The 15,048-nt window shown below is 40.4% G+C and overlaps 1 protein-coding gene across 6 annotated transcripts in view; it reads right to left on the bottom strand.

The window, feature by feature from the left end:
• Window positions 1–15,048, bottom strand: part of rngtt (RNA guanylyltransferase and 5'-phosphatase) — a 418,275-nt gene that overhangs the window by 64,908 nt on the left and 338,319 nt on the right. For 5 of the 6 annotated variants that reach the window (XM_043686789.1, XM_043686797.1, XM_043686812.1 and 2 more), the window contains one exon: window positions 2,273–2,339. In XM_043686789.1, coding sequence (XP_043542724.1) covers window positions 2,273–2,339 — 67 coding nt within the window. Of the gene's footprint in view, window positions 1–2,272; window positions 2,340–7,006; window positions 7,290–15,048 lie in introns of those variants that run through there. The other variant, XM_043686818.1, reaches the window with a different exon arrangement.

Raw genomic sequence — 15,048 nt, 5'->3', positions numbered from 1 at the left:
TGCCCTCATCAATCCTCTTTGTTACATTCACAATAAACTCAATCAAGTTTGTGTGATATAATATCCCATGCACAAAGCCATGTTGACTCTCCCTAATCAGTCCTTGCCTTTCCAAATACATGTAAATCCTTTCCCTCAGGATTCCCTCCAACTACTTGCCCACCACCGACGTCAAGTTCACTGGTCTATAGTTCCCTGGCTTGTCCTTACCACCTTTCTTGATTAGTGGTAATACATTAGCCAACCTCCAGTCTTCCAGCACCTCACCTGTGACTATCGATGATACAAATATCTCAGCAAGGAGCCCTGCAATCACTTCCCGAGCTTCCCAGAGTTCTAGGGTACTCCTGGGGTTTTATCCAACTTTATGCGTGTCAAGACATATTGCAAGGAATTTCTTCTCTCAGTGTCAGTGAATCTGTAGCATTCCTAACTGCAAAGGGCTGTAGAGGCTGGTTCGTTAAGTACATTAAAAATGTGTCTATCACAATCTTGAATCAGTTAGGGAGTCTAGGATTATGGGGAAAAGGCAGGAATATGGAGTTGAGGATTATTCAATCATCCATGATCTCACTGAATAGTGGGACATACTCAACGGTTTACTTCTACTCTACATCTTACAGCTTTGTGAGGAGGCTGCCAGGAGGCTTTAAGAGGACTTAGATAGGTGTAATACTGCAGATAGATTGTAATGTGAATAAGCGTGAGGTCTTGCGTTTTGGTAAGGCAAACCAGGGCAGAACTTACACAGTTAATGGTAAAGGCCTGAAGAGTGTTGCTGTATAGAAACCTAGAAGTGCAGGTGTACAGTTCCTTGAAAGTGGAGTTGCAGGTAGACAGAATGGTGAAGGTGGTGTTGCCACACTTGCTTTCATTGGTCAGTTAGTATAGGAGTTGGGTAAGATGTGGTGGTTGTACAGGACATTAGTGAGGCTGCTTTTAGAATATTACATTCATTTCTGGTCTTCCTACTACAGAAAAGATGTTGTTCAACTTGAAAGGGTTCAGAAAAGATTTATAAAGATGTTGCCAGGGTTGGAGGGTTTGAGCTACAGGAAGAAGCTGAATAGGCTGGGGCTTTTCCCCCCTGTAGTGTCAGAGGTTGAGGGGTGACTTTATAGAGGTATATAAAACCACGAGGGGCAGGGAAAAGATGACAGGTCTTTTTCCCAGGGTAGGGAAATCCAAAACGAGAAGGCACAGGTTTAAGGTGAGAGGTGAAAGATTTAAAAGGAAGCTGAGGGGCAAGTTTTTCATGCAGAGGGTGATTCATGTATGGAATGAACTGCCAGAGGAAGTGGTGGAGGCTGGTACAATTACAACATTTAAAAGGTATCTGTGTGGGTATATGAATAGAAAGGATTTTGACGGATATGGGCCTAGTGCTGGTAAATGGGACTAGATTAGTTTAGGATATCTGGGTGGCATGGACAAGTTGGACCAAAGGATTTGTTTTCATGCTGTGTAACTCTATGCGTTTATAAGTGTGAAGTTATTTAGTTTGATATAAAACAGAAAGGAAGAATATTTCTTAAATGGTGAGAAGTTGGGAAGTGTGGGTATCCAAAGTGACCTGGATGTCTTTGTTGATGAGTCACTAAAAGTTAGCACACAACAACAGTAAGCACGCAGGAAATCAAATAGTATGTTGGCTTTCAATGCAAGGGGATTGAGTGCAAGAGTAAACATTTCTTGAGCCGTTATATATAGCCTCTTGAGATCTCACACACGGTAGTTTGGTCCTTGTATATAAGGTAGGGAATACTTGCCATGACGGGAAATGCAACAGAGGTTCACCAGATTAATTACTGGGATGTGGGATTGTCTGATGAGGAGATATTGAGGAGAGAGACTGGGTCTGTATTCCTTAAATTTTCGATGAGGAGTGAACTAGCAACAGTTTTACAGGGTGTGGCAAGGTGGATTGAGAAAGGATGGTTCTCCCAGTTCAAGGGTTAAAACTGGGACATGACCTTAAGATAAGGGGCAGATTATTTAAGACCAATGTGAGGAGGAACTTGTCACAACTGGCATGTTTCAATATGGACCACAACATCTTCATAAACAATGACGTTTGTTTAAGGTCATCTTATGAAATTCTTTTGTTTAGTATCTGGACAAAAATCCTTTCATGATTAATGTGAAATGTCACTCTACTTTGGGTTCAATTTACTCCACATGAATTTCAATAGGATAATGCAAGCTTGTGGAATTTCATACATCATTATAATCAATAGACAAAAAAATTTCAAACAACTTCTTTATCACTTACCTTCATCTGTGCAAAAGGACGTTCATAATTGCCAACATATAGTAGTCCAACAGTCTGAGTCAGTAAGCTGTAGAAAAAAAAATATACACATTCATTTCAAATAACAGGACATTGGAATCTGTATGCGTAAAAGACACAAACCGCTAGCAATCCCACTAACTCATGGCTAAACCAACATCAGATGTGGGTAGAAAAAGTGCAACACAACCCTGTGTTTTAAAGATAGAGGCAGAATTACCCAAGCATCAACATCAATGGAAGATCAGTTATAGATCCTAGCCGTTCCATTTGTAGATAAACTGTCCTTTGTGCAGAAACCTGATGTTGACAAAGGGCCTTAAAAAATTCAGAGCACTCTTAACACTTTTATCAATCTTTCAGGAGTTAATGCAGTAATTTATCCAATCGATTTCAGCAAGTGTGCAGGATTTGAACAGAACTGAGGTGAGCAACTGTGGTTAGAAATAAAAATGAACCTGTTCCTTAGGATATCTCAAAAATACTGACAAATGATGAGTTAAATTTGAAATTTAGATACTGCTGTTTTTGTAAGCAAGCCTAACAGCAAATTTGGGATATAACAAGATTTCATAAAGAGAAACTTAGATAAATGGCCAGTAAAGTAAAACAAAGAACTACAGGTGCTGGAACTCAGAAACAAAAAGAGAAAGTGGTGGAGAAACTCAGCAGGTCTGGCAACATCTGTACACAGCGAAACAAAGTTACCATTTCAAGTCCAGTGATCCTTTGGAACTCACAATGTTCACTGTTTTGTTCACAACAGATGTTGCCAGACCAGTCAAATTCCTCCAGCATTTTCTGTTTTTGCTTCAGTTAAAAAACCAGCTTGAGTTTGCTAGTAATGGCTGAGGGACAAATGCTGTTCATAACACACTTTTCTCTGGTCATTTTGGAATTGTGCCATGGGTTCTTTCACATCTATCCAGATGGAACACAACTAATCTAATGGAAGCAAGCCAGATTGACTCAGAACTTTGTAACCAGATGTTTACTAAGTTTTCTCTTTGATTACTGATGACTGAAGCATTCTATTTATTTGGGAAATATGTTCTTTATCAATTTGGTCATATCTAGTGTCATTATACCTCAGTCAGTGGCACTCCTGTGCTACCAACTTTTTGCATCAGCAAGAATCCATAAAAACGAATAAAAGACCAATTAATTTGTTTAGGCAATGCTGCGTAACAGATACATGCTATCCAAGATGGAAGGAGAGCATCCTACGTCACTCTTAACAATCTTTCATACCTCTATGTTTGTAAGTTTGTAACTCACAAAGTCTTATTCAAATTAGATCCTTTGGAGGGTTTTGATGAGATTAAGTAAAATGGTTATTCAGGAAATGTTTGAATATTAAATACATAGTTAAACTTCTGGAGAACGATCAAATAGCCTCTCACACACCTAAAAACACCAGCACAAGCCATTTAACCCTCCAGACCCTGACCTGAACACACCCCCACCCCACCCCACCAACATCCACTGCTGTCAGACCCAATCTGACATCAAGGTCCCTCAAATTCTCTTCCTAAGGTCCTCCAATTAAACCTTGCCTTGTTAGTTCTTTCAAAATGTATGACTTCACACTTTTCATGACTAATTCCATTTGCTATTTCTTAGCTTATCTGACCAGCCCATCTATATCATCCTGTAGTTTATGACTTTCTTCCTCACTTTTTAGCACAACACTAATTTTCATATTATTTGCAAACATATGGATTATACCTCATACATTCACATCGAGATCATTAATGCATATATCCAACAGAACCAGCACTGAACTCTGTTATGTCACTGGATGCAGGGTGCCAACCACAAAAACACCCTTTCGGCCATCATCCTCTGCTTTCTGTGACCAAGCCAATTGGATCTAATTCACCAAATTGCCCAGGTTTCCATAGGCTCTTACCAGTCTTCTTTGTGAGACCTTGTTAAAAGCCTCACTGAAGTCCACTCAGACCCACATGAACTGCACGACTCTCATCTACACACCTAGTCACCTCAAGAAATTCAATAAAATTTGTTAGCCATGTTTTCCCACAAAAAGCCATTCATTGGTTAATTTTTGCCTTTCCAAGTGGAGATTATTTCTGTCCTTTAGAAATTATTCCAGTTATTTCTATACTCGCTATGGACCAACGTACTTCTGGGTTTACAGCAGCTATCAAAGTGGCTGTCAGGATCTTCAAATTTCAGAATACAGTAACTGACTGCTGTGAAAAGGGGGAGTGATTTGCATTGCTCTGACGGTTCTATGCTGTGAAAGAACTGTTAAAATGGAAGTATACCTCCAAATTTTTGTGGAGAGCCTTTAGCGGAATCTTCTCTCACAAATGGAGAGATCCCTTCTTTCTACCTTAGTCAAATCCAGACCATGGTATCCAATTTTTGAATGGCAAGATACTAAAAAAAAATTCCACCTAATGCTGAAGTAAATAAGCTGAATATGCATCTAATGCAAAATGCTGCTTTGTCATGAGTTTATTCCTTCAGCTGAGATATTTGCATGATCTGCTGCATCATCAGCTGGATGTTGAAAAACCTATTATAGTACCATCAACAAAAAGTGCTCTTGGTGTCCTGACCAACATTCTCCTTCAAAATACAAATGAACTGGGCATTTACATTCTTGCCTACCATGATTCCCACACTCCTACAATGTTGATGCCTTCGTGTCTCACAGTCGTAAAATTACAGATTCAAGTCTCATTTCAAGACTTAAACATGTAAATTAGGCAGACACTTCAATGCAGCATTGAATTTACATTTGACAATATGGAATTGTCAACCTTCAGAATAGATGCTGAACCTGGTCCCATCAGTCTATTGATGTGGTCATGAAAAATGTCTTTGACACCGTGGGCGACACGGTGGCACAGTGGTTAGCACTGCTGCCTCACAGCGCCAGAGACCCGGGTTCAATTCCCGCCTCAGGCGACTGACTGTGTGGAGTTTGTACGTTCTCCCCTGTCTGTGTGAGTTTCCTCCGGGTGTTCCGGTTTCCTCCCACAGTCCAAAGATGTGCAGGTCAGGTGAATTGGCCATGCTAAATTGCCCGTAGTGTTAGGTAAGGGGTAAATGTAGGGGCATGGGTGGGTTGTGCTTCGGCGGGTCGGTGTGGACTTGTTGGCCTTGTGGGCCTGTTTCCACGCTGTAATGTAATCTAATCTAGTAATCTAGCACTTAACTGATACTCAACACTATCAAGTGTTGAACTGTGCATTGATAGAATCATAGAGTCCGCACTAACCGTCTGAAGAGCATCCCACCCAGACCCACCTCCTTAACCTAGCCCTGTAATCCTGCATTTCCCATGGCTAATCCATTTCGCCTGCACACTATGGACAAGTTAGCATCGCTAAACTGCACATCTTTGGACTGTGGGAGGAAACAGATGCAGACATGGGGAGAATGTGCAAACTCCACATAGTCACCAGAGGATGGAATCAAACCTGGGTCCCTGGTGCTGTGAAGCAGCAGTCCTGACTACTGAGTCCCCGTTGCTTTGTGCATGAATTAGTTGAACCATTTCCTGCATAACTTCTGTAAAAACCCAAATAATAAATCAATTTAATGCAACACTTTTTGAATACAATGTGAAAGGCATCATTTAATAAGTATTTGCACCTCAAAAGTAATTAATCATCTCTAAAACATTGTGGGAAGCTCTGAGACCTCACCACTATTGCCAATTTGTCTTCCTGTTTGCCCAACATCTACTAATGGACGAGAAGAAATTTTCGCGGTTAATAAGGTGACCTGATCTGTTCCCCAATCTCTGAATCCATCCCTCTCCTCAGCTGATTACAGGATGTACCAAAATGATTGTCACCATGGCATTCAATATGACCCTGAACTGAGGTTATGACCCCAATACCTCTCAATCACCAAGGCTACATTATCCTACCAACATAAGATTGCTCAGCTCCACTTAACCTCAGCTCACATGCTGTTGTTTTTCCACTTCTGAACTAGACTATAGTATTGTAGCCCCAAGCGAGCCTCCTCTTCTCAGCTGTCTGGGACCTAGGTTCTGGCCTTCCCTCCCTTCTCCTCTTCATCTTTTAAGATGTTCCTTAAAACCTATTTCATTAGTCAATCTTTTGCTAACTTGTCTGAATAGTTATTCAATACTCAGTACCAAACTTTATTTGTAAACATTTCCATGAAGCATTTTGCTATTCTTTGCAACATTAAAAGCATGACACAAATGCAAGTTGTTGCTGAGACATTGGGTAAAACAAGAGATGGTGAAAATTTATTTGATGAAAATAAAACAATTTCAGAATCCTGTCAGGAATCGTTGCTTTTACATTATAAATATTCAATATTTAAAACTGACAGTATTTTCATATTTTCTTCCAACTATGAGTAATTCAGACATGAAATCTGCATTTTCAAATCTTCAAAGTGGGAAAGAAAATTTGGGTAGCATAGGGATCCACAGTTTGTCATACAAATGAGGATGGTTTCATTATTCATTTTTTTTTGTACTTCATCAATTTGGCAAAGGATATCAAAATACATTAAATGATCAAGCAACATGTCACAGCTTCATCAAAACTCTTGGCAGCAAAGGTTTAGTTCACAAATATGACCAAAGAACTGCTATTTCAAAAATACATAATTAAGGAAATGCATCTGCTGGAACTGCTATTTTTCTCATTTTTTAACTCAGCAATACAGTAGGTCAGCATTTCTTTCCCATCCCTAACTGCTCTGGAAATATCGTGGTGGGCTAATTGAGGCACATTCCTTTTTTAAATAAGCAAGGTTAGACAAATGCAGCAAAGTTCTGTTGCCCAGCATCCTATCAAAAAAGCCAGGAACAAATAAATCAGAGTTACAGTCAGGTCTGAAGCATTCTTTCTCTCAGGGTGGTTTCTTCAGTTCCATTTTCTTCAGTGAACTTTTTCCATCAAATGTTTCTTTCCTTAAAATATTAGTGGTGGATGATATGATTCTCTTCACAAGATAAGCAATGATCCTGTCCATTCTGTGGGTGGACAAAGTTAAAAATCACACAACGCTAGGTTATAGTCCAACGGGTTTATTTGGAAATACAAGCTTTTGGAGTGCAGGTCCTTCGTCAGGTAACTAATGGGGCTAAAATTTGTTCAAAAAGCACACAGTCTGCAGTCGGGCCATGTGACATTTTAAAAATTCCTACTTTGGAAATAGAACCAGTCTGACTCAAGGTTTGAACACAGACCAACTCTAACCTCATAACTTTAATGCATTGTCTGAGCTGAAATGGTACCTTTTTTTTTAATAAAACCTTAAGTATCTTGGGAATGTGACTTAAAAGTAGTTCTGGGATTTACATATTAATGAAACAAAACCTGCAACCCATTCTAAGTGACGAAAGACTTAACAGCAATCCATATTTGTCCAACACATCGCATCAGTTGTGCGACACTTTGATATTTTACCTATAAATTCTGTGTCCTATGATCCTGCCTCACTAGCTACCTGACGAAGGAGCTCCACTCCAAATGCCTGTACTTCCAAATAAACCTGTTGGACTATAACCTGGTGTTTTGTGATTTTTAAGTTTATCACAATGTTGACACTATTCTTCCTCTTCTGACAAAATTAGCATGCGACCTACTTCAGCCACAAGTCAATGTCATATCTAAACCACACAATATAAAAAAAGTTGATACACGCATCACTTTTACCTCTCGCACCTACCACTTTTACCTCAATATGAACATTTTAAACTGGTTGGCAAGTGGACTCTGAATAGTAGACGGATGGTCCAGGTGATTTATCCACCTTCAGGCCAATCAGTTTTTTCGCACCTTCTCCTTAGTGATGGCCACCACACTCAGCTCTGGACCTCACTCCCTTGAATTTTTGGGATATTACTTGTGTCTTCCACCATGAAGACTGATGTGCAGTAGTTATTCAGCTCCTCTGCCATTTCTTTGTTCCTCACTACTATCTCTCCAGTATCATTTTCCAGTGGCCCAATGTCCACTATTGCCTTTCTTTTGCCTTTTCAATATCTCAAGAAACTTCCAGTCTTTCTTAATATTACTGACTAGCTTAGCTTAATCTTCTCCCTCATTTCTTATTTTGTTGCCTTTTGTTGGTCTTTGTAAGCTTCCTAATCATCTGGTTCCCCACTGTTATTCGCCACATTACCTGCCTTCTCTTTTGCTTTCATGCTATCCCTGATTTCCCTAGTCAGCCATGGTTGTCTCATCTTCCCTGTACCATGCTTCTTTGTCCTTGGGATGAATCCTTGCTGTGTTTCTTGAATTACTCCCAGAAACTCCTGCCATTGCTGTTCCACTGTCTTTCCTGTTAGGCTCCTTTCCCAGTCAAGCTGCCCAGCTCCCCCTCCATCCTTTGTAGTTGCCTTTATTCAGCTTTAATATCATTACCTCAGATTCTAATCGTCTCCCTCTTAAATTGCAGAGTAAATTCAATCATGTTATGATAACTGCCTCCTAAGGATTCCTTCACCTTAAGCTCCGTTGTCAAGTCTGCCTCATTGCACAACACTAAATTCAGTTTGTCTGTTCCCTAGGGGGCTCCAAAAAGCCACCTCACAAATTCATTTTCTTGCAATCCACTATCAACCTGATTTTCCCAGCCCACTTGCATATTGATATCCCCTATGATCACTGTAACTTTGCCTTTCCTACTCATCTTTTCTATCTGCTGGTTTATCTTGTGCCCTAGCTCCTGACTACTATTTGGAGGCCTGTACTTAACTCCAACTATGATTTTTCTTAACCTTTGCAGTTCTTAAATTCTACCCATACAGATTCTACACCATCTGATCCTACTTTCTTTATTACTATTGATTTAATTCCATTTCTTACTAATAAGGCAACCCTAACCTCTCTGCCCACCTGCCTATCTTTTCGATAGGATGTATATCCTTGACTATTTAGCTCCCACTCCTTATTCACTTGCAGCCACATCTCAGTGATGCCCACCACATTATACCTGCCAATTTTTTATCCACGCCACAAGTTCATTTACCTTATTCCGATATTAATATTTTTATTTTCTGTTTATTCCTCATTATTAGCAATGTCACCTCTATTCCTTTCGTATTCTGTACTGGTGACCTTATATGAACCCTTTAATCATTATTGCATTGGATGAGCAAGTATTAACTTAAAGGGGCCAAATCTGTGTGAGATCAGGCTGCTATGCAACTTGGAGAAAGCATTGATCATCAGTATATCCTTTCTAAAAGGAAATGTGCTCCAAAGTTCCCATTTCAAGAATTAACTTCAATTAATCATAGAAGTTTGCAGCAGTTGCATATTTATCACACAACCAAGTCACATCCTTTTTTGCACACCTTCCCCATTGAATCATCAATGTCCACAGAATAAAGGACATGCAGTTTTGAGATTGTGCAAATTGTAATGAAATTGTATAGCAAAGGACCGCTCACTGTTTTTTCATTAAACAGTTTTGGTATTTTAGTAAAATATTGCCATAAATCTATTATCAAATCATAAAAGGTTCACCCTTCCCCATATTATTTGTTTAAGATTTAGGCTGTAATCAGATATTACAAACTCATCTGATGTGCATTAGGCAGATTACACACACAATTCCAAAAGTATAAGGTCATCAACCTGGTTTGGCCAAAGGCACTTTACGTTTTATAGCACTTTCTACCAACTAAGAGTGTTGAAAATTCCAGTCAAAATACCTTTCAATTGACAATGGAAATTTCAAAGATCACGGCATGGAAAACAATAATCACTGATTAAAACCGTGTAAATGGGGGAGCAACTAACCTGTAAGACTTTTGAAGGTAGTTATAATTGGCAAATTGTTAAGTGGCAAAATGTAAGAGAAAATGCATCCGTAATTAGAAGCGCCCCAATGATATAAAGTGTGGACCATTATCTTTGTATTCCATTGTCTGATTTAGCGGTTGAAACTTTAAAAGACTGAAATGTGTTTAAGAAAATGAACCAAAACTCCGACTTAAAATAGCCACAGGCATCACCTGATCACATTGGTTTATGAGTTTCATGAAATTAACATGTATTAGACCACAGACAGCCTGAGCTGAAACTAACATTTTTCCCTTAGGCAATGAATGCAGTCAACCTCCTTCTTGAGAATTCCACATAAACTAATTAGCACCATGATGAGAATTTTTGCATTTTGGAGATGAAACATCATCTGCAGATGGGTATACTATAGTTTGGTGAAATTTTATACTTTTTACACTAAGTTTTAGATTAAGTAGTGGAAGGTAGGGAGATCTGCTAATAGGACCTAATTTCTGGGTGGTATTTTTAAAAGATACCCATTAAGTACTTCCCTCCCTGCAGCCCAGTAGCATCATTCAAACTCACTCCTCAGAGACCAGGAAAAAGTGGAGCCTTCCTTTAGCAAATCCTAGAGGTGCTGCTGAAGGCTATCCACTAGAAATGGGAAGCTCTTTCCCTCTGGATGGTAACAAAGGCCATCTGGTCTGAGGTCACACCTTTTGGCACATCAGAGAAACTGGCTTCACCGCTGCAAGTACCCATGGTGGGTTCCACTGTATATTCAATGCTCCATACTCCTAACTAGTATTGTCAGATTGCCACATAGGATTGATGCCAGCAGATGCCACATGTCCAAAAAATGTCTGTCACTTCACTCCACTGAGCAATGTAGCACTTCTGGCACCACAGCTGTACTGCTTCTTACACATCTGCTCCTCTCAACTTTATGGTTGGACAGCCACACCAAGGTTCTGTGCATGCCGATAAGGGTGCTGATGCATTGACTTCAAGTTCTGGAAATCGCTGTCATGGATGAATCTCAGAGTTGTACACACCAAACAAAAGAGATTGTACTGCTGACAGAGTTCACATTTGAAATATGAAGAGAGCTGCAACACTCATCAATTCACGTGCCATCAGGTCATTGACTTTTCATCACAAATTGGGAGAATGTACACATCTAATAACTTCTCACCAAAGGCTTGCAAGGGACAAGCAACAAACTATAAAGGACGGTCTTTTGAGTTAAGCCCCTTTCAGTGTTCAATCCTGCTTGCCTACCTTGGTCAGGTTTGCAGACATTAACCAGGATGGCTACTTTGCTTAAGCCTACCCAGTCAGGTTTCTCTACTAACAATAAGGATTTAAGAACAAGCCAGACCACATATGATTGAGACTACTCATCATGAGTTGATCAACATGGAGAGGCTTCAATTCTAACACTGTCAATAATTACACAAAAAAACTACTTTTTCCTGAAGGAGCCAAGGTAGTGAAGACGTTTGTTCTAATGGGACTTGGAAGAAGATACTCTATGAGTTTGTAACAGGTTTCTTATTTTTGGCAATCAAGATTGTGCTCTAGAACACAATTCCAGAAGCTTTGAAATTTGGCACACTTGCATTTGTCTTGATGAATGCAAGCCAAAATGTTTTAACAGTCGTCTCTATTTTATCATTATCATACATAAATTCAACAATCAACAAGAATTCAAGGGTATCTAGTGAAGGTATTAAAATTAATGTAAATTGCACAAAAAAATCAGCACAGGAATCCTTTGTGGCAACTTTGTTCACAAATCCCTTCATTACTTTTTCCTTTTTATCAAGTATTAAACCTTTATTTATATATTTGAAATCAGGAGATTGCTTTAAAAACATTTCATAGAATTTGAAAGTAAAGAAAGACCATTCAGTTTTTACTGCTGCATTGGCTTTTTGAATAACTTACCCAATTGGTTCCATTTCCTTGATCTTTCCTTATAGCTATGCGAATCGCTACTTTCCAATTGTGTATTCAGTTCCACATTGAAAGTTATGAATGAATCGGTTTCTGCCACATTTCAGATAGTGCATTCCCAATCATAAGCCATCAATTCAAAATGTATTTTAGAGGTATCTAGGAATCTGAGAAGGTATACAAAATCATAAAACATAGGAGTGGAAGTAAGGCCATTCAGCCCATCCAGTCCCCTCCACCATTTAATCATGGCTGATGGGCATTTCAACACCACTTACCTGCACTCTCCCTGTAGCCCTTAATTCTGTGCAAGATCAAGAATTTATTCATCTCTGCCTTGAAGACATAACGTCCTGGCCTCTAATGCACTCCGTGGCAATGAATTTCACAGGCCTACAACTCTTTGGCTGAAGAAATGTCTCTCATTTCCGTTGTAAAGTGACCCCCTCTAATTCTAAGGCTGTGTCCATGGGTTCCAGTCTCCCCGCCTAATGGAAACAAATTCCCAACGTTCACCCTTTCTAAGCCATGCATCATCTTGCAAGTTTCTATTAGATCTCTCCTCAACCTTCTAAACTCTAATGAAGACAATCGCAGGATCCTCAGCCGTTCATTGTATGTTAGGCCTACCATTCCAGAGATCATACGTGTGAATCTCTGCTGGACACGCTCCAGTGCCAGTATGCCCTTCCTGAGGTGTGGGGCCCAAAATTGAACACAATATTCTAAATGGAGCCTAACCAGAGCTTTATAAAGTCTCAGAAGCACATTGCTGCTTTTATATTCCAACCCTCTTGAGATAAATTACAACATTGCAGTCGCTTACTTAATCACAGACTCAAACTGCAAGTTAACCTTTAGAGAATCCTGGACTAGCACTCCCAAATCCCTTTGTTCTTCGGTTGTAGGAATTTTCTCACCATTTAGAAAATAGTCCACGCCTGTATTCTTTTTTCCAAAGTGCAAGACCTCACATTTGCTCACGTTGAATTTCATGAGCCATTTCCTGAACCACTCTCCTAAACTGTCTAAATCTTCCTGCAGCCTCCCCACCTCCTCAGTACTACCTGCCTGTCCGCCTAACTTCGTACCATCGGCAAACTTCGCCAGAATGCCCCCAGTCCCTTCATCCAGATCATTAATATATAACGTGAACAGCTATGGCCCCAACACTGAACCCTGCGGGACACCGCTTGTCATCGGCTGTCATTCCAAAAAAGAACCTTTTATCCCAACTCTCTGCCTTCTGTCAGACAGCCAATCTCAATCCATGCTCACCTTGAACACCGTGGGCCCTCTCCTTACTCAACAGCCTCCTGTGAGGCACCTTATCAAAGGCCTTTTGGAAGTCTAGATAGATAACATTCACTGGGTTTCCCTGGTATAACGTACTTGTTGTCTCTTCAAAGAATTCTAACAGGTTTGTCAGGCATAACCTCCCCTTACTAAATCCATGCTGACTTGTTCTAATCCGACCCTGCACTTCCAAGAATTTAGAAATCTCATCCTTAACGATAGATTCTAGGATTTTACTAACAACAGAGGTTAGGCTAATCGGCCTATAATTTTCCATCTTGTGTCTTAATCCTTTCTTGAAAAAGGGGGTTACAACAGCGATCTTCCAATCATCTGGGACTTTCCCGGACTCCAGTGACTGTTGAAAGGTCACAACCAACACCTTCGCCATTACCTCAGCCACCTCCCTCAGAACTCTAGGATGTAGCCCATCGGGGCCAGGTGATTTATCAATTTTAGACCTTTTAGCTTTTCTAGCACTTTCTCTTTTGTAATGGCTACCACACTCAACTCTGCCCCCAACTCTCCTTAATTGTTGGGATATTACGCAAGTCTTCCACTATGAAGACAGAGGCGAAGTGCTTGTTAAGTTCTTCAGCTATTTCTTTATCTCCCATCACTAGCCTTCCAACATCACTTTGGAGTGGCCCAATGTCTCTTTTGTATCTCGTTAGTTTCTGATAAATTGAAAGAAACGTTTACTATAATTTCTAATATTACTGGCTAGCCGACCTTCATATTTGATCCTCTCCTTCCTTGTGTCTCTCTTTGTTATCTTCTGTTTGTTTTTGTAGCCTTCCCAATCTTCTGATTTCTCAGTGCTCTTGTTCACTTTATAGGCTCTTTTTTCTTTGATACATTTCCTGACTTCCTTCATCAGCCGGCCGCTAATCCCCACCCTCCCGGATAATCTTTCTTTTCTTTGGGATGAACCTCTGTACTGTGTCCTCAATTACACCCAGAAAATTCCTGCCATTTTTGTTCTACCGTCTCCCCCAATAGGCTCTGCTTTCAGTTGAATTTCGTCAGTTCCTCTCTCATGCTCCTATAATTACCTTTATTTAACAGTAACACCATTACATCTGATTTCACCTTCTCTCTTTCAAACTGCAGACTGAACTCTACCATATTATGATCACTGCCTCCTAGTTGTTCCCTTACTTTAAGATCTTTTATAAAGTCTGGCTCATTACACAGCAGAGAGCATGGTGCTGAAAAAGCACAGTAGGTCAGGCAGCAACCGAGGAGCAGGCGAATTGACGTTTCGGGCATAAGTCCTTCATCAGGAATGAGACTTGTGGGTCGGGGCGGAGACGGACTCACTGAAATCTTTGTAGAGAGAGGAGGAGGAGAACTTCTTCAAGGTAGGCATCCTTGGAAGAGGCTTCGCAATAAGGTTGCAATCAACTAGGAGAAAGTGAGGAGTCCCTCTCTCACTGTATTCCCCAAATCCTCACCTTCGTCCACCTATCTCTTTCCCAATTACCTACCCCTCCCCCCCCCCTCCCTATTTATCTCTCAGTCCCGATCCACAAGCCTCATTCCTGATGAAGGGCTTATGCCCGAAATGCCGATTCTCCTGCTCCTCGGATGTTGCCTGACCTGCAGTGCTTTTCCAGCACCACACTCTCGACTCTGACCTCCAGCATCTGCAGTCCTCACTTTCTCCTCATTTCATATCACTAAGTCCAAAATAGCCTTCTCCCTGTGGGCTCCATCACAAGCTTTTCCAAAAAGCCA

The sequence above is a fragment of the Chiloscyllium plagiosum genome, chromosome 3, assembly GCF_004010195.1.
Source record: "Chiloscyllium plagiosum isolate BGI_BamShark_2017 chromosome 3, ASM401019v2, whole genome shotgun sequence".
Classification (NCBI taxonomy): domain Eukaryota; kingdom Metazoa; phylum Chordata; class Chondrichthyes; order Orectolobiformes; family Hemiscylliidae; genus Chiloscyllium; species Chiloscyllium plagiosum.
The sequence above is the reverse complement of the archived record's forward strand: the minus strand, read 5'-3'. Positions and strand labels throughout refer to the sequence as shown.